The 19,241-nt window shown below is 45.1% G+C and overlaps 3 protein-coding genes and 1 non-coding gene across 4 annotated transcripts; 3 read left to right on the plus strand and 1 right to left on the minus strand.

The window, feature by feature from the left end:
* Nucleotides 1-451: 451 nt before the first annotated feature.
* On the plus strand, nucleotides 452-604 carry LOC132453117 (U12 minor spliceosomal RNA). Its single transcript, XR_009524590.1, has one exon. It is a non-coding gene; the product is annotated as a U12 minor spliceosomal RNA (small nuclear RNA).
* A 5,921-nt stretch (nucleotides 605-6,525) lies between these two features.
* Nucleotides 6,526-8,105, plus strand: LOC132475858 (snRNA-activating protein complex subunit 1-like). Its single transcript, XM_060077239.1, has one exon. The coding sequence runs from the start codon at nucleotides 6,847-6,849 to the stop codon at nucleotides 7,816-7,818; it is 972 nt and encodes a 323-aa protein (XP_059933222.1). The 5' UTR covers nucleotides 6,526-6,846; the 3' UTR covers nucleotides 7,819-8,105.
* Nucleotides 8,106-9,607: 1,502 nt separating this feature from the next.
* On the plus strand, nucleotides 9,608-17,014 carry fam234b (family with sequence similarity 234 member B). The gene is made up of 13 exons (XM_060077228.1): nucleotides 9,608-9,744; nucleotides 10,669-11,151; nucleotides 11,241-11,354; nucleotides 11,857-12,108; nucleotides 12,473-12,588; nucleotides 13,719-13,869; nucleotides 14,093-14,234; nucleotides 14,412-14,606; nucleotides 15,089-15,167; nucleotides 15,288-15,455; nucleotides 15,552-15,672; nucleotides 15,906-16,132; nucleotides 16,234-17,014. The coding sequence occupies exons 1-13, from the start codon at nucleotides 9,708-9,710 to the stop codon at nucleotides 16,234-16,236; spliced, it is 2,088 nt and encodes a 695-aa protein (XP_059933211.1). The 5' UTR covers nucleotides 9,608-9,707; the 3' UTR covers nucleotides 16,237-17,014.
* A 171-nt stretch (nucleotides 17,015-17,185) lies between these two features.
* Nucleotides 17,186-19,190, minus strand: ndufa6 (NADH:ubiquinone oxidoreductase subunit A6). Its single transcript, XM_060077244.1, has 3 exons — nucleotides 19,009-19,190; nucleotides 17,714-17,829; nucleotides 17,186-17,375 (listed from the first exon to the last, which is right to left on the minus strand). Exons 1-3 carry the CDS (start codon nucleotides 19,145-19,147, stop codon nucleotides 17,244-17,246), a joined length of 387 nt encoding a protein of 128 aa, XP_059933227.1. The 5' UTR covers nucleotides 19,148-19,190; the 3' UTR covers nucleotides 17,186-17,243.
* Between the last annotated feature and the right edge of the window lie 51 nt (nucleotides 19,191-19,241).

The raw sequence follows: 19,241 nt of genomic DNA on the forward strand, positions 1-19,241 counted from the left end.
TTGCCCTCATTAAATAAATTGGGCCAAAGAATGTTCGAACGAAGGACGTTTTTTATTGATATTACGTTTTTGGTTATTTTACGTTTTCAGCAACATTACATTTATATTCATAGTTGTGTATTTAAAACTAAGAATAACTATTACTAAAAGGGAAATAGTAACTTAGGTAGGCCTATGCACGGATAAATGCCATATTTTTTTTACGATAACTAGATAGGCCTATATGTCCCAAGCTACATTAGGGCCCAACTATGAATATCAGACACTATATAATAGGCCTTCTTCAACAGTTGGAATAGAGGGAGTTATAGAGTTGGCCACTGGGCAGTCCTGTCTGTTTACATGTAGCCTATTACGAATTACAAGATAAAGTATTCAATTGTAGTGTGAGCACCATGATGCCAGACGTCTGTGCACTTTCTATGGAACGCTCTTCTTCCAGGAATTGGGCATGCCTTAAACTGATGAGTAAGGAAAATAACGACGCGGGGTGACGCCCGTGTCCTCGTTCACATCACGAGAGAAATTTTTGAACGGGCACAGGTCCGCCAGTCGAGGTGGCTCACTTACTTCGTGAGATGCTTTCAGGACTGGGATCTGCCCCTATCTAATGTGTTAAAAGAAATTAAGCATTTTTAACCAGCTCACTGCTTAATTAAAATTAACATGTTCATAGAATATCCGACTACGCATTGTATAATTTCTCAGAAAAAAGATCTCTAATTAGGCCTACATCAGCCTAAAATGACGTGCGTGCATGTGTAGGCCTATACTCACTTTTATCTAAAGCCGATGTGATGGTTGCCCTCATTAAATAAAGTGGGCAAAAGAATGTTCGAAAGAAGGACGTTTTTTATGGATACGTTTTTGGTTATTTTTACGTTTTCAACATTATATTCATATTCATAGTTGTGTGTTTAAAACTTAGAATAGCCATAGGATTATTAAAAGGGTAAAAGTAACTTAGGCAGGCCTGTGCACGGATAAATGCCATATTTTTTAGGATAACTAGTTATATGTACCAAACTACATTAGGGCCCAACTATGAATGTCAGACAATATTTGATGTATATAACAATACTTGAACGGTTGGAATAGAGGGAGTTATAGAGGTGGCCCACTGACCAGTCTTGTCTGTTTACGTGCATTACGTATTACAAGATAAATATTCAAATGTAGCATGGGCACCATGATGTTGATGCCAAACGTCTGTGCACTTTCTGTAGAGATCTCTTCTTCTTATGATTAGGTATGCATTCGTAACCTGTCTGGAACTTAGCCACAATATACACAAAAGTAATGTTATACATTTAATACCTATAAAATACAAACATTTGTTGGCACTAATTTAGTAGTAAACCAGAAAACCATGTAAATTGACCGAGCAGCCTTACCTTTTTATTTTTCTTCTGGCTCAATGAATATGGGTCCTATAAAGCGCGATTCACTACTCCGCCACCAGTTGACGTTGTTAGCCACTTTTACACATATACAATTAATATTTCTAATCATTAAAAAAAAGCCAAACAAAAGGCCTCAAATGATTGCATCGTTTGATTAGCTGTCCTATTTAAATGCACAATCTCTGATGGCTACCTGGCCCCATCGTAGCGTACCAAATCATTCTGCATCTGTCCATCAATGTGTCGACCCCTGCAGACCAGAGTCACTGATATGAAAGAGAGCGAGAGAGAAGTAACGTTGTACAATCATGTCGTTAGTTGGGCTAGGGTTAGGGCCGTTGTTTTATAAATATACAGTGTAATTGAATTTTAATATAATCTACAACAATTATATTCATAAATTAACTATATAATTTATTGGTATTGGTAATTTCCGCAGAGAACAGCTGTTGGTAAAATCACAAAATAGGGTGAACTCATGTTTAATGCAATCAGTTATTAAACTGCTCTTTCTGTACAGAAAAATGTGCAGTTGGACTTGCAGTAGGCCTACGGGCGGCCCCAGCACATTTGGCGCTCTAGGCGAGCTTCACTCCTGGCGCTCCCCCCCCCCCCCCCTCCGCAAAAATAAATAAATAAAAATAGTTCGTTAATTCCCCACGAAAACTGAATTGCAACCTTGAAAAACTGTTTTGCCCCGTAACGGCATTTCTTTCACATAAACACAACAACGATCGCAACGATGAACGAACATTAATTCAAGAATAAAATCCACGGAGGAAATGGCAAGCCTGTGCCCTGCTGAACTACGCTCCGACCACGCCCCCCTGTGAGACGGTTTATGGACACATGCCCCGTTTTGGGAAAGTTCACTTGACTAGTTCAGTTCATAGTTCACACATTTTAAAATGAACGAGTTCAGTTCATAGTTCATTATTCAAAAGTTTGAACTAAGTTCACAGCTCTCAATATGTGAGCTATAATGTTCTACATCTCTATATGTCTGCAATACCGCTCTCGGCATGGCATCTAAGCAATTTCGGCGCTCTCACTTACCAGGCATTGACAGTAGCAGACTGTACAACACTGCACATACCTGCACGTCATCTTCCCAATCGCCTGCTGATGGCTGGCAAACAACAATCTTAGAAGGTATATAAAAAAAAAAATATATATATATAATTGTGTTTTTTTTTTGTTTTTTTTCGGGCGCATTATTTTGCGCTCCCCCTCTAGATGGCGCTCTAGGCGGCCGCCTAACCCGCCTGTAGGGAAGGCCGCCCCTATTTAAGCAGCATCAATTAACAAAGAAGTAATACGCATTGAACTATGGCATTTAAATGCATTTTTGTGAATATCCTGAATGTGTGCAGAGATAAATGTGCTTATTCTTCTCTGTGCAGAATGGATTTCCTTCCATGCCTCCGTGTGTAGCCGGTGTGGGTCTCAGATTGACTCGGCTGCCAGATCGACTCGGTCCTAAATGCGCAATAATGACGCACTTCCTGTAAACTCTGTCTTTTAAATGCGCATGCGCGTTTCATTCATGCCCATGTTATCCCCAAGTATTAATTATCTCCTTTTGTTTTCTAATCTATGAATAATAATCAAATGTACAAATTATTGTTGCCGATACTTGGGTTATAAAGAAGAATCGGTTAACTCCAGTCACTGAACGGGGCGATCCACTTTATTTCCAGCGCTCCCAACAGTGTTCCAGCTCCAGTGTTCTATATAATATCTGTGGTACCCACACCGTTTTGAAAATCTTGGTGCGTTCGAAACAGTCAGAGTTTCCGGGAATTTCAGAGGTTGGGACCTTAAAGGACAAATCTGGGGTAAAATGGATCTGGGATATGTTTGGGATTACGAGTTGGAACGTTAGTTTTGGAGCAAAAAAGCTTGTCCTTTTTAATAAACAATCTGTACACTTACAAAGTTATCAATGCCTTGTTTTATATGCAAAGACCCTTAGGCCCCGTCCACACGAAGCCGAAACGGGCGAAACCGTTACGGTTTCGATCTATCCGGTTTCGAAGTATCTCCGTAAAGACGAAGCCAAGCGAAACCGGATAGATCTGTAGAAACGCTGTAGTAAACATTCCAGGCCCATAAGGGGCGCTGCTTCTGGTACACAAATCCAGAAGAAGAAGAGGCGAGCATGCGCATAAAGGCTGCCCCCCGAACCACTAACAACACAAACAAACAGCTCTTCTACGATGGCGAACTAGATTCTCAATAAATAATGGCTTAGCAACCCAACAAGGGACATGATATGCTGCAGAACGATTACAAGCTTGTAGTCCGCCATCATCTTTTTTGTTGTGATTTCTGAGACTCCGCGGGCTTAAGAGCCATTGGCTAGGAGGTCGAGGGGTGGGGCGATGACGTCATGGTTTGCGGTTTCAGTCGGTTTCAGGCGTCCACACGAAACCAAAACGAAACCGGATAGATTTGAAACCACCTCCGAGGGTGGTTTCAGAAGTTTGCGGTTTCGGTCAGCGGATTCGCCGGCTTCGTGTGGACGGAAGGCCGAACCGTACAAGACCTTTGCGGTTTCGCCATGAAATCGGCTTTGTGTGGACGGGGCCTTATTATACTGCCAAAGAAGTGTCGGGCTACTTCTAGCCTTTTAAGTGGTTTAAAATAGCGATTTGGTTTTTACCATAACAAAATAGCCCTATCGTTCCAAGTTTATAGCGTTTTGGTAGAATCTGCCAAAAACAGCCAACTGAAGAATGCCTCTATACGCGCTTTCTTGCTCCCAAATGAACAATCCAACTCGTTATCATATTTAACATATACCAGATCCATTTTTTTAACAGGATTTCTCCTTCAGTCTGAGATTTCCCTCTGAACTTCGTACGGAGCAACCCGAGGCTCCGCGTTGACGTCACAACAATGGCTGCCCATTATATTGATAGACTACAGTGGACTTGAAGCAAGCACTACGAGGCAAACTTAACACCCGTTCTAACATTCGCATTCCGATACATTATAACTTACATTATTAACATCAACTGATAAATTCTCGCTACTTTACGCTAGAGTTGCGTTCCATCAACATGACACGTATGTACCGTCACGCTCCCTGCGACTGGCGCAGAAGACCAACAATCTCCCCATGGGCATAACTGAAACTCTCCATATGCCCCAACTTATAATGGTTTCCATCTCTTTTGATGCTTTTATCCTCCCCTTGGAAAAAAATAGTGCTGTCAAGCGATTTAAATATTGAATCGCGATTTATGGCATTATTAACTCGCGATTAATCGCACATTTCTTTCTATTCTAAATATCCCTTGATTTCGTGCTGTAGCCTTTTAGTGAGATCAGAGAGTGTTGAGAAGGACTGTAAAAAAATATATTTGGTAAGATGGATATAAGAGAGACCCGCAGTGAATTCAACCCGGTCCTCTCTACATCGGGTAGGTCCATGACAGCGGTAGGCCTACAAATAAAAGCCCAGGCTTTTATTTGTTTCAATCACTGAACTTTCGAACAAAACTCTTGCTCAGCAAAGATGGGAAATACTATAACATTTATTATTATATAGGCCTACACATTACCAGGCTATTGAATAACGCCCACACACTAGTGGTGGATTTAATGATTTGTTTCCGTGACCCAGTTCGCGTGATTCCGTTTGCCAAAAGGAGTCGTTCGCGAATCGTTTGTTCGTTCGAGTTTCCGGTAGCACTAACTCCACTGAGTCTGACTGACTCAGCTGAGAACCGTGCAATGGGGTCCATTCCATGATGCGATTTACCGCTACCGGAAACCAGGCTGAACGAACATACAATTCGTGAACGACTCCTCCCAGTTCTGTCGAGTTTGAATTGAGTGAATCGATTCACCGGAAACTCGACTGAACGTTGAGGAGTCGTTCGCGATTCAGCCCAGTTTCCGGTAACAGTGAATCGCATCATGGAATGCACGCCATTGCACGGTTCTCAGCTGAGTCAGTCAGACTCAGTGGAGTTAGTGCTACCGGAAACTCGTTCGTTCGTTCAGTCGAGTTTCCGGTGAATCGAATGGTGAACGAGACGACCGAACGAACGAGAGAGACGAACCGGTTCGGTTCGTTCGTTCTAAAGACTCGTTCATTCGAACCGGTTCGCGAACGAACGAGCCAACACTACCACATACACACAAACACACACACACACGGGCGGAGTGGTAATTGGGAGTCGGGAGAATTCCCGGTGGGCCGTTAACGTTTCGGGGCTGCGGGATAACAATATTGCGTTTATAAAAGTTCCTTGCAGCACAGCCCGGCAGCCTGAGCTATGCGCCCGCAACCTCTCACTCACTCAACAGACGCGACACTCACAAACTGTCAACGTCGCAACCAAGTCGAGTTTGTCTAGAGGGGAGTAACTGAGCGGCCCCTCCCGAAGTGGTACAGCCCAGGTGGGCCTTGAACTGCGATCGGTCGGGAAGACGTAACAGCTAATGACAACGTTGAACTCTCGTGCAGGCTCAAACAGAGTGACACACAAACACACACACACACTTTTAAGTTTTTCACCCGCTCCGTATCCTTACTTTCCCGAACAAGTTTGTGCGGCGTGCTTGTTGTTTTGTTTCCGGTGTATCTAGATCGGGTATGGTGTTGTAGTTTTTCTAACGTGACTAGTTGTTGCTAGACACCAGGTGAAAAAACTACAACGTTTGCCAAGCCAAATGAGCGTTAATCGCGCGATGAAAAAATGAACGCCGTTAAAACTAGTTTGCGTTAACGCTGTTAATTACTCGTTAAACCGACAGTACTAGAAAAAACCTAACAATATCAAACTTCTTCATGAAAATGTTTAGTTTTCTTCGTATTAAAAAATATCATTTAAATACACAAACAACATATGTGTAATCCAGGGCATATAAAGACTGGGACCAGAAAATAATTACTTTCTCTCCATTGAAACCCATTCATATTTTTCGATCTCATAGGTCCCATGGGCTCTCCCGGAAGAGGCGTGACGTCGCCACTATCCAGCACAGATCTAGGTAGACACGCCCACTAGTGATGTCATATGGGGCAGAATTCCGAAACGGCTTGTAAGGCTAATCACACTCACACCTGGTGGTATAATATGTCCCCTTTAAATCGGTTTCGCTGATAAATCCACAGGTGGTGTAGCAAGAGGTCGGGGGTCTGACTTTGGCGCGTCGCGGGTGGCAACGCATTTAGGAAAGATATTAAGGTGAATATAGTCCAGGCCTATTTGAATATTGTCCAGTTTTGGAAGATATTTTCTCGTGTGAGCGTGCATGCGCGCGCGTGTGTGCATGTGTTGATTGTTTGGGGATCCTGATTGGCTCGTGTGCCAATCACACGATACGGTCAGGTATTTCGGATGCTGGAAGTCCAGCGGAGAACACATTTCCGCCCTGAAGTCAACTCTAGGGTCCTGGTGGGTTTGTGGCCGCTGACCAAAACGTAATGCCTCGCCCACCGCCGGTGTATTACGATACCTTCTACCGGCCTCTGACGGAGGACGTGGAGGAACTACTGGCCCGTTTCCAGCAGACTGAGTCGGTGCGGTTTGAACACTTCTCGGCCGCCTGGAGGTACATGAGATTTTCGGAGGTCTTCGCCGGCATCACCTTGTTTGGCGAGATGAAGCGCTTCTGCAGAGTAGCCTTAGCCACCGCCTCCAAATACTTCCTCGGCCCGTTTAGTTACCAGATCCGGGTGGGGGGGCTGTACCTGCTGTATGCCTTCTACAACACTCAACTCGCCTCACCGCAGTATAATATTAGGTTCGCCTTGAAGGACTGGGAATACATCCAGAACTTTCTTAAAGAATCCCTGCACTCCCGACATTACGATGTGATTTACATCCTACGGAAGCTATTCGCCACCCAGGCCATACACTTCGTCGCGATGCCGCACTTGCTCGCCTTCCGCAAGTTGCGGAAACACCATAGTGAGCCGCTGTGCACCGGATTCCTTAGCCGGACCGAGCGGGTCCAGGAGCTGGTCTACTCGGAACTACTGGACGAGGTCTCCAACATCCAGACCCTATACCAGAGCAAGAAGAAGGTCGTGATGGAGAAAGCTGGTTTGTTCACCGTGGCAGTGGCCGATTTCCCCAACCGCATCCAAGAGGTCGCGGGGGAATTCGTCACCTGGCAGGACAATAACTACCAGGCGGATAGCCTGAAAGAAGAAGGGGATGAAAAGCCCGGGGAGACCGACACAACCAAGCGGTCACAACTCGTCTGCTCCATCAAGCAGAAGAGCTACCGTAACTACAAGGAGGCAGGCCGAGCGCGGAGACACCGTCAGCCGGTGGCCGTGGAGACGTTTGATCCGGATCAGAGGCCCAGCCTGCAGCGGAGGAGACCCCCCTCGCTGCGAGCCCGTACGCGGAAGACGCTGGATGTGCGGGAGGAGTCCACCCACCTATGATGCTGCCTGGTTTCACACGCTTTTCTGATCCATTAACAAGTCAGTTAAATGCATTTGTGGGATTTGTGTTTTTATATTTTTTGTTAAACGAAATGCGATACATTAGCCTACAAGCATGTTTAATAATATTATGCTGTAGGCCTGCTTGTCTTCAAAGAGAGCCAGAAGATAGAGCCTACTTTCTTATTTGAAGAGAGGAAATTCAGCCTTCATAACAAAACAATAGTGAGCCTGATGGAAACTTAATTTGAATAATTTCTAAATAAAAGATATATGCCCAAATTCAATTTAATGTTTTACAAGAAGATCAAGCTGCATTCTTTTTTCTCAGTATTTCCTTTTCAATGTTCCTCCTCAAATCATATTTATTTCCAATAAAGGACGAGTGGAAATTGTTTAATTACGAAATTGTCGTGCCCTTCTTCCATATAGGCTACATGTTTACCAAGTCATCTAAAGTGATTTAGCTGTGCGGGTTAGTTTTGATGGAGTTATCACCGTTTCACAACCCCTCCAAGGAGCGGGCAAGGAAATTGAGGACAAAGAGAAATTATTCGGTTACTCTTAACTCATTTTGTGAGAATCCTTATTTTTACGTTTATTTCACATGCAGGGACATTGCACATATATTGCCTTTTTTTTTTTTTTTTTTTTTTAAATTGGAGACAACAAATCATTACGCACAAAAAAAATCGTTCAAAACAATTAACATTAACGTATCGTTTTTAACCTTATAACATCCTTTTATATAATGTAGGCTTCTATCAATATATTTAGAAGCTAAACAACTTATACAAACGTTATAATTTTTTCGATATTTGATATGTAAACGTGTCCAATCCATTTTTTTTCCTTTTTCATGAGATGATACGTAGTCATAGCCTACTTGAAAATAGGGGCCTCAGGGCGACACTAAAAAACAAGTTCCAGAATGCTATTCTGCAGTAACATGTGCTGCGGCGGCAGCGCTCACCGGCGCACTATTGCAGTTGTATGCAGTTTCAGGGCCGTGGTTCAAGGACCAGTTTTCGGTCGTGATGAAACACAACACGTAGCTCCAGCCTAATACCTTAACTAACAATTTTTTTGTTTATATTACGTTTTTAAAACTACCTAATAGCCTAACCGTAGACGTAACCATACCAAACGTATAGTGCACTTAAACTTACACTAAACATAAACGTAACTATCTTACTATTTATAACATACCTTAACCTAAACATCCTACAGAAACGTATATGGTCATTCCATAGCGCCATCTACGTTATGATCCCAGTAATCTATATCACACCAGATGATGACTGATCGCAAATAAACAGATCGTCACTCCTGCCTTCTTTAACACAAATCAACAGTTGAAATTCCTGTGTCCCTCTATTGCTAAGGGCCAATACAATATTGTTATTTTATTATATTGTGCAATATACCCATTCCTACAACAGTAACAGCATGGGATTGTTGCAGATAAACCCTACTAGTGTTGCTGATCAGGCTAGTCAAAGCAGGCAATGGAAAATAATAACTGTTTGCCATTTTATACATATATTTTATGTATCTCTTACTTTATACCGAAACTTCAATATTGAAGTAGACAAATTCCCAATTTATTAAAACCATTTGCAAAACGCCATTAAACATTTGGGCTACTCGCCTCAGCATGGTCACGATGGATACTTTTAATGGTTTAACGTTAATAACAATTCTGGTGTCTTGAATTGGACGGTAACGTAAACCTTAGCTCACTTTGATAGTCGGGTTTAAGGCTAAAATACACAAATAGGGTCCTAGAAACGCGGTCCTGAAACTGCACTCACCTCTTGCAGCAGCACAGTATTTCACCGGTCCGCTCATTGGCCACCGCTCTACCGCTCGGCGAAGATCAAACCATCATGGCTGCAGCGCTGTCCCGAGCACTAAAACTCCCCGGTAAGATGCTCTTCACACCGTTAGATACCACGAATCAATCAACACTTTATTTCTTATATCCATATTTTTTATTCTCCTGTAAGCTATTCGTTACATGGCGCAATATTATCAGCAACATTGGCGTGTATTTGAGAGAATTAGCTGTCTGGACAACAACTGGTGTATTTGATCGAAATATCAAGATTTACGCTGTTCGTATTGGAAAACCTGAAGGGTACATAGCTGTTGGTCTTCAAGTATAACCTAGACATGACCTGAACTGAACTGAGTCAACAGAGTGTCTTGCTGCTGGGGATTGCTGTAGGCAAGCTAGGTTAGCGGCTACATTAGCTATTGGTATTTGGTAGCCCTACATGACAGGAGACAACACGTCGTGTTTTGATAATTTTCTGATCGTATATACTTGCTTTTAGAATTTAGGCTACTTTACACAGACGACCTCTATATATGTAATATGCATCTTTTGTTTGTGTTAATATATTAATTAGATACATATTCCTTATTCTATAACATATCATTTAGTTAGGGGTCGGTTCTAATGTATATAGGACTTAACGAAGTCCTATGGTTTTAATTTAAACATTACCTTCCCCCTGTGTCAACATGAATATTGGTTAAATATGTACTATGCAGTATCTTCTACTTGGAAATTGCTTCAGATTACCTCAAAATGAAAACATTTAATTAAGCCTGTAAAAGCTTTTAGTTTTGAACTTTAATGGTAAATCTAATTATAGTTTTTTCCCCCATCAGATCGTTCTATACTTTGTATAATACTGTTTGGAAAAAAAAAAGACACGATTGCAAAACAGATTCCTATTCTTTAAATGCTCTCCTGGCATAATAAAAGTGAAATACTCATGAGGAATCTTTCAGGAGCTGCTGCTGTAGTTGACCGTGTGGTGGTTGTGTTGTTCCTCCCAGGTAAGAAGGGGTCCCAGCTAGGGGAGTATGACCCTCTCACCCAGGCCGACAGCGAGGACGAAAGTGAAGAAGATGACCTGGTCCTCAACTACCCTCGCAACGGCCTGGCCAGGGCGGGCTGCCTGGGCCCCGGGCCCTCGGACCCCCAGGGGGGCCGGCCCCGCAGGCTGGACCACAGCGAAGACGAGGCAGAGGAAGAGGAGGAGGAGGAGGAGAGGAAGTCCATGCAGTACTGGAGCCAGCGGGAGGACGGAGAAGGGGAGGGTGGTGGCGGCGGTGGGGGGTCGGGAGGAGAGGGGGCGGGGCCAAGCGGCAGCCAGGCGGAACGGAAGAGGAAGCGGGAACGCAGCGCAATGCGTGCGGCGTTCTTCCTGGTTCCTCTGGTGTTGGCCATGCTGATGGTGCTGCTCTGTGCCTTCCTCATCCCCTGCCAGAAGGCGGAGCGGCAGCCGCAGTGGGAGCGGCCGGTGGGCGAGGCCGGAGGTAACCTATCACACCTTTTTAGAGGGAGAATTGCCGTGCAACCAGGGATCTGGTGGATAAGTAAGATGCATTGTGATTGGCCCGCCCAGGTGTCACTCCGCCAGCGCTGGCCTTATGGGATGTCGACGGTGACGCAGTCGAAGATGTTCTGCTGGGGGAGACCGAACGAACAAACGACACCCACCCCCTCCAGGGAACCAAAGGTATAGAAGCTTTACAACCAACCCCCTACAGGGAACCTAAGGCATAGAGTCTATAGAACCAAACCCCTCCAGGGAACCAAAGGGATATGACCTATAAAACCACACCCCATACGAACCAAAGGTATAGAGCCCCTTACAAATACATCCTAAGGCCTGAAAAAAAAAAAAAAAAGTTTGGTTCCTGTTGGTTGTCAGTTGAGGTCATTGGTAGTTAGGGAATTTATTTTATTTATTTATTTTTCCAGCGGCAGCGAATGATAGGTAGGTTGTTTTCATTTAAAAACGAGAAAATCCACTCATCCTTGTACAGAATGAAGAGGTGCTGTACAAAGCTTTTTTTTTCAAAAAGTTCATAAAAAAATTTTGGTTGCACATAAATTGACAGGGTCGGTCGGGAACCGGAACCAAACAAAAAAAATTTTTAGGCCTAATTACAGTTGTAAGTCTGTCTGCCTGCCAACCTGTGTGTCCTTCTGCCTGCCCCGCTGTCTGTCTGTCACAGTGTACAGTGCGGTGGCCCTCTCGGCCACCAGCGGTCAGGTTCTGTGGCGGCATGGGATGCGGGAGTCTGTCTTGTACATCCAGTGCGGGCTGCAGTACCAGGCAGACCCAGTGCCCCTCCCAGCAGGGGGCGCCGCCCTGAGAGCCTACCCCGAGACCGCGCCCCTCCTGGTGGGCCAGAGAGAGAGGGCAAGCGGGCCCGTCTGCCTCCTCATCACCAAGAAGTTCCTCACCGCCGTCAACGGGACCACAGGTACAGACACACGCCGACCTACCCGTGGAGACACTGCTCACTGTGTTGGAAACAAACACAGCCGCGAATTTACCATTGATATGCGGAGATGAATGAACGGAACGATATTTATATTTCAGAATCGCGTACAAAATAAATAAAAACAGAATCAATTTGTGGCGCTCAGTGTTGGTTCTGTGGCGCTACACATTGGTCTATGTTTGGGAAACACTATGACTGCTGCTCAAATAACTTGAGAGGCTAGCTAGCGTTCCATACGTGGCCATAGTGCAGGCCCCTTGAGGCTGTGGTGGGGTAGGGCTGTGGTTGAGCCCAGATGTTAACCCACAGGGGGAGGGGGTGGCGGCGTGTGTCTGTTCTTCAGGTAAACAGCTATGGTCGGTTCTCCTGGAGAGCATCGAGTCCCAGGCGGTCCTGCTGCCAGACCTACAGGGAGACACTGTCCCAGACCTGCTGGTGGCCACACTGCCTGCCGACCAGGTAGGTTGGTCCTCACCAAGCCCCATCTGGGGCCTCTACGAAGTCTCTTTTTTGCATCAGAAATTTCCTTCCCTAACGAGATGACCCGGTAGTGCTTGGAGGAAAGGTGGTTCGAATTCTAAAAATGCTTAGGAAAGGAGCCTCGATGCTTCCTTTAACCCTTCTTTAGCATAGGTTACTCCTGAGCAACCTTTGCCAAAGGAAAGGAGATAGTGGTATCACATAACCCTTTACGGCGGCAATATTTAAAGCAACATGCCGCCGACGAAGTTTACCGACTCTACGCGAAGACACATGAGAGACGCGGTAAAGCAGAAGAATAGAAAATACAATTGATAATAATGGATACCAATTCAAGAAATATATTATTTGAATCGAAAGGAAAGACTACTGGGGGCAGTTAATTTCAACATCAACATAATTTGAGCCGTCTTTTTTTTTTCACATGTGAATTGGGTTTTCAACTGGCCTAAAATATTTCCGTTGGCCCAGTCCGACTTAAGTGATTCTCACTGTTGGCGACAACCTGATTGAAATCAAAACGACAAGAACGCATGGAGCACTTGTTGTAGACCAACTTCAGAAAACTGTAGTTCAACCCTAGAGACGCTAGAGGTCTGCCCGAGTCCCCGTCGCGCAATGCCGTTGGTTAGGAAAAGTGGAGTTCAATTAATTTTAAACAGTGCTGTCTTTTCCTATGCTCGAAAGGAAGCACCTTTTCATCTCTCCTTGACCCGATGCCGTTTTCCACAAAGGTTAAGGAACTCCTCTGGAGTGGTTCTGTTCAAACCTTTTGGAGCGTAGGTTGGTACCAGTTGTCCAAGTGAGGTAGAAGTTATCTTGTATCCATGACTCGTTCGGCAGTCTGGTTATTTACAGTTTGACCTTTCAAACGTTTTCAAATATTATTTTTGCTCAAACTATCACACTCTATAGCTTATGAGTCAGCAATGTTAATCAGACGATCCCAAGTACAGTAACGCCAAGAGATCATACAGACACGAGTGTTTTTCACGATGATATGAAGCAACTCTTTTTCTACATCGCCGTGTGACCGTCTGCTCTGGGTTGTATATCAAAGTCTCTCCACATCACATCACTTTCTTCTTCTTCTGCGGTGTATATCCCAGGTGTCGGACCTCTCGCTCACCTTGCTGTCAGGGCTGACCGGAGCCAAGCTTGGGCGCCCCGTGACCTTTAACCTCACAGCACAGGGCAAGCTGATTGGTCCCCTTCTGCACCAGACCCAGCACGGTGCCTACTACATCCTGTTTGGACTCGGTAAAGGAAATCCTTCATGGCAATGATCACTAGCCACATCCTTGCTGTATGAAATAGTATGAGTATTAGTAGCAGAGGCAGGAGTAGATGAGTATTGGAAAGATGTGTTTTGAGTCTGGCATCAGTGGTTTTGATAACAGTGTCATTTCGCTGTCTCCCCCGGTCTCTCTACTTGTCTCCCCCGGTCTCTTCTGGTCTCCCGCCATTATCTCCTGGTCTCTAGGTACGGTGGAGGCTGTGTCTCTCTCGGACATCTACTTGCGTGCCAAAGACGAAGCACCGCTCAGCGACTTGCTGCGACAGAAGGAGGCCGACTGGGAGAGACTGAAGAAGACCAACTCCTCCTCGTTCCTGCACCTCTACAGGTATTCCAACAGTGGACCACTCCCAGCTGAACTCTTATTAAAACCTTCAATCCGGGGGAATGCACTAGTATGGCTCCACATGTCAACGGCAATGTGCTGCATTATGAGAGTAAAAGGTGTTTAGCCTCTCGGTAAACGCCGCGTCCTCCTACCCCCTTTTGATCCTCACCTTCCCAGCGGGACGGAGCAGGTGGACTTCCTCCTCCCCATGTCGGTGGGGTTCAGTAACAACCACAACAGCCTGGACAGCGGGACCAACCGGAACTGGACGCGGGGAGACTGGGCCCTCGTGTACGGAGCCAGCAAGCTGTCGGTCCTCCGGGAGCGCGACGCCCACCGGGAGTGGATCTTAAACGAAGCGCCCATCCACAGGTAGGGGACGGCTGGCCTGGGGTCCAGGGGTTCACTGGTAGGAGACAGACCACGCGGAGTCCACAGGTAGGAGACAGACCTCCCAGGGACCAGAGATCCAACTGTGAGAAAGACCACTCTCGGCCCAGAGGTAGAAGACAAACGGCCCAGGTAACAGAGGGATATCAGGGAGACGTACTCTAATGTGTTCTTTACTAAAACAGGGCCCCTATTTGACCCCCAGGTGTGATGGTTGAGCAGCCATTTATAAATCTACCGAAGTTGCAGTGTCCGTCCAGACACTTACGCTGACGGGTCAAGCCTACCCAACGACTGTACCATCTGGTACGCCGATCTGAGTTGAACTCGCAACTGTGCCAACACTATAGGGTGGTTTGCAATGGCCGATCGACGTCCCACCGGGGGATGATATAAGGGCCCTTTAACAAGTGTTGAGGAGTTGAGGAGAGCGAAGCTCATAAAGAACCCCACATGTGTTTCAGTCAACCGGTGTCGGGTCACTTCAACGGGGACGGGATCCCAGACCTCTTCATCCAGCATTCAGCCGACGGTGTCAGGAAGGTAGGGCTCCAGTCCTTTCAGCTACACAACTAATACGGCCAGTATGGTTCCAGTCCCCTACATTAACACCCCTCATGCAGCTTCAGGTTTGTACTGAACTTGACTGTATTTCTCTCTCAGGTGCAGATCGTGGACGGGGCAAAGGGCAAAATTCTGTGGAAGGCTGAGTTCTTATGTCCGCGCCTTGTGTTGGAGGCGTCGGCCATACAAACCACCATGGGCCTATCCTCTTTCCTCTTCTGGGCCAGCCAGCCACTCACAGCCAAGAAGAGCCCTACAAAGACCACTGTGAGTACCTAACCTGACGAGGTTAGGTTGGTATAAGGTTAGAGGTGGTTTTGTTATTTGGTTACATATTGTGTAGTAACGTCTCCCGTCCACCAGGTGGCGCCAGGAGTAGCGTCAGCCGAACCCCTCATCAGGAACCTGTTCCTGCTCCATCCTACGTATCCCACAATCCTCCTGCAGCTCGCCAGCACCACGGACACAGCAGTGGCAGGCGCAGGTACGAACCCCAACAAGTTAACATACCTGATTCAGGAACTATTATTTCAATCTAAATATTCTCTAACTAGCATAGGCAATTTGGAGAAACCCACCAAAGTAAACGTGAATTTGAACACATCCAACCAAAAGGATCCCCCCCCCCCAAAAAAAAAAACGTAACTAGGACACTATCAAAGCACCAGCGTGAGTTTCTAGACTGGTCTTCAATAGCGTGACCTTTGACCCCCACAGTGAGTTACCAGGAGCCCCAGAGGGACGCGTCCTACATCACAGTGTCATCGCGGCCCGCCCTGGACTCTGAGCCCGGGGCCCAGGTGGTGAAGAGGCTGAGCCTGAAGGACGCCATGTCTAAAGCCCAGACGGTGAGGCTGAACGAGGGCTCCGGGGCCAAGGGCCCCTCGAAACCCGGGGCCTTCGAACTCAAAAGGTTCTTCAGACAACTCGGCTTCAGGCCCCAGGTGAGAGCCACCGGGAATACACTACAGCGGGAAACCAGGGCTGGCACTTACACCGATTGATTTATGGAAAGTACAAACATTTTGTTTGCCTTCTTCTTCAGTGATGCTTCCACGGTGACCATCGAGAGACACTGAAAAGGTACATGGTTGTGAAGATGCCAACGCCAGAAGGAGACACTAGTACAATATGGTACTCCATGTACTGCATGGAATACTAGACACCAAGTCCTGAGGATTTCTCTGGAAGTATTTATTTTGTATGTATTGAATTTTCCATTGATGTTTTTATTACTCATTTCTTCCTTACAAGAAAAGTTGTTCACTTGAAATTATTTGATCTAAGTATTTATTAAGAATGTTTAACTAATTTATAATGTAGAAATGGCTTGATCTTAATTGTTTGATGAGAATGTTTGAACGTATTTAACATGTGGCTAAGGAGAGTTTTCTTAATACTTGAAACGGGAGCACAATGACGGTACTGGATAGAAACTGGAAACCTTTCTGTTGCTGCATCTCTCGTGTTTCTGTTGCAATCTACTAGTTCAAGTATATGGTAGTACAAGTACACGGCCTGTAATGTTACAAATAAGGCCTGTACTAATATACATACGAGTAGTAGTACACGGCGAATCATTCCTGTGGATATACAATCTCAAGAGCTTGCACTTCATTCCTCCACTATTGGTGCCACTGACGAATAGTTAAGTATTGTGTGTATATTTGACTGCTGTACAGTATTAATTCATTTTGCTTTAACATTTAAAGAAACGAGTAATGTTCGAGAAACATTATCAGCCTTGTTTTTTCGTGTTCATTTTACTAAACTGGAGACTGAAAATACCATTTTGGAACATGTGTAATAAAAACAAAGGACTCCTGCATCTTTCGTTATGTAATAGTTTCAGGTCGACTACCTGTGAAGGATAGTAAAAATTAGTACCATTGGAATAGAAGACATCCTTAAAACGACACACCCCTGCCTACAATCGCATAGTTGGAATAACAGTGAGGGGCATGTTTTTGGAAATGAGAGGCGGAACAGTTGTGTCCTTGTATTTAAGGTATGTATTTACAGTACGGCAGCAGAGGGAACAGCTATAAGATTTAGTCAGGGGTGGTGACCCTGGTAGAACCTGGACAGGAAGTCGGCAGGTCGTTGGTTCTCCGTCTCATGGAAGTAGCGCATGATGTGGGTCTTCTGCTTCCACACCTTGATGGTCTCCTCTAGCTCCATCTTCCCCTGGAGAGAGGGACACGTTGGCAAGAGACACATGTCCCCAGGGTTACAAAGACATCTCGGCAGGTCGACTGAGGACATTTGGGATCAAACCCAGAACAATTTGGCTACAGTAACCATTAAATAAAACTAAATAACCAATATTCCAACACGATATTACTGTACTACAGTGATACAATTCTTCACAACCATTCCAATAATTTGCAGTTGTGGAATTTACAACTAAATGATTGATCAATCTATTGTTTAAACAATACGCCAGAGGAACAAAGTGACCAATTTAAAAGTGATGAAGGTAACCATGGGTCTATTAATGTACAATTTGATCTCCATCTTGTTACCTTGATGACGAGCATGTCGATGACGCGGGGGTCTGTGACGTGCTTGTTCTTGACGAACATCTCACGGACTTTATCCTTGGCCTGCCTGGTGCTGATGTCCAGCTGGAACAGGGCCACTGCAGGGAAACAAAGTCACTTCTTCTCATAACTACTGATCTGAAACAGACCCAATGCTTTACATACAACTAGACTTATTTGAAAACACATCTAGGTCTTTATTTACATATTTGTTTATTATGAAACACAGAAGACTAAGCTAGACTTATCTGAAGCGCAATGTGTCATCTGTACTGATTAGAAGGTGACATCCAACAGCACAATGTAAAGCTGAAAAAGCTAAAAGGTTTTTCCACTTTCCTAAGTTTGTGGCCATTTTCTCCAATCAAGATCAATAAAATAAGTGGGACTATACGCCCACATACGCCGTGATATTGCTAGGCAGAAAGCAACATTAACTTAAATAGCACCAGAATAAATCAGTTAAACAATCACAATCAGTCATCTTTGCCATAGTCTCCATGATTGCATGACATGGAGAGGGTTAAAGAGCTATTGACGTTTTTCAACAATCAGTCCTCTAATTGCACCCCTAGTGGTAAACTATATCGATATACCATTAATTATAGGTCGAAACTTAATAATTGAATACTTGAATTTTGGTGAAAGGAATATGATAGGATTGGTGGTAGCAATATATTTACTGACTTCATGAGGCGGATGCAAGAGAGGGTTAAGTTTCTCGGAATATTATATCGAATGTGTAGGTGCGTAGATATGTGGAGCACCGTCAGGCCAGTGGTTAATTTTAATGGCTTAACTCAAAACCTTTATTTATTTATGTTTGTCCATCCTGGGCTGCTATAGAAACATGGCGGCCCCCATGGAAGAGGATCCGCTCCCTGTGTTGATATAAAGGGTTCATTCTAAGTCGATACTAATTTACTTATTATATTCCATTTCTGCCAGGCCCATTGTGCTAGATGCCACTAAATTATACACACAACGCCTCTAAAAGGACAAGGTTTGTTTTGCTCTTCATTTAGCTTCATGCTATCTGTTAGTTAGCTACGTGCTCTCTGTTAGTGAACAGAGATTATCCACCGGGAGTACATGTCATCACCCCTGCATGGAACCGACAACATCGATACATATGATTATCATTTAGCATTTGATATAAGCTTCTAAACAAGTAAGCTTTACAAATGTCAACCCGTAGCCCACCGTCCAGACACGACCTTGACAGCGGTGCTCGGTGTGTTGGTCAGGTGAGTTACCCGTGTGTCGAGGTAACCTACCTGTGTTCGGGACCTCTCGGTACCAGGCCCGGTACAGCTCTCTAACCCTCCGCTTGGCTTCATCCAAGTCCCGGCTGAAGAGCGGTTTAACGACTCTAGCAGCACCCGCTGCGGTCCGGGTAGCCGCGTTGGACGCCATGTTTGTTAGTTTGTTCTTCCTCGGTTCCTCTTGTGCTATTGTGTGGTATTATTGATGAGGATTTCACCCTGATGCCCCCTAGAGCCAAGGCAGT

This window comes from Gadus macrocephalus, chromosome 2 (genome assembly GCF_031168955.1).
Source record: "Gadus macrocephalus chromosome 2, ASM3116895v1".
NCBI classification, from domain to species: Eukaryota; Metazoa; Chordata; class Actinopteri; order Gadiformes; family Gadidae; genus Gadus; species Gadus macrocephalus.

What these genes read in the sequence shown, in the direction of transcription:
- LOC132475858 (XM_060077239.1), top strand. Translation starts at nt 6,847, where the DNA reads ATGCCTCGCCCACCGCCGGTGTATTACGATACCTTCTACCGGCCTCTG.
- fam234b (XM_060077228.1), top strand. Translation starts at nt 9,708, where the DNA reads ATGGCTGCAGCGCTGTCCCGAGCACTAAAACTCCCCG. An exon ending in CTACATCCTGTTTGGACTCG is followed by an intron (nt 13,870 to 14,092) that starts GTAAAGGAAATC and finishes CCTGGTCTCTAG; the next exon opens with GTACGGTGGAGGCTGTGTCT. An exon ending in CACAGCAGTGGCAGGCGCAG is followed by an intron (nt 15,673 to 15,905) that starts GTACGAACCCCA and finishes TGACCCCCACAG; the next exon opens with TGAGTTACCAGGAGCCCCAG.
- ndufa6 (XM_060077244.1), bottom strand. Translation starts at nt 19,147, where the DNA reads ATGGCGTCCAACGCGGCTACCCGGACCGCAGCGGGTGCTGCTAGAGTC. An exon ending in CCGAGAGGTCCCGAACACAG is followed by an intron (nt 17,830 to 19,008) that starts GTAGGTTACCTC and finishes GTTTCCCTGCAG; the next exon opens with TGGCCCTGTTCCAGCTGGAC. An exon ending in TCGACATGCTCGTCATCAAG is followed by an intron (nt 17,376 to 17,713) that starts GTAACAAGATGG and finishes CCCTCTCTCCAG; the next exon opens with GGGAAGATGGAGCTAGAGGA.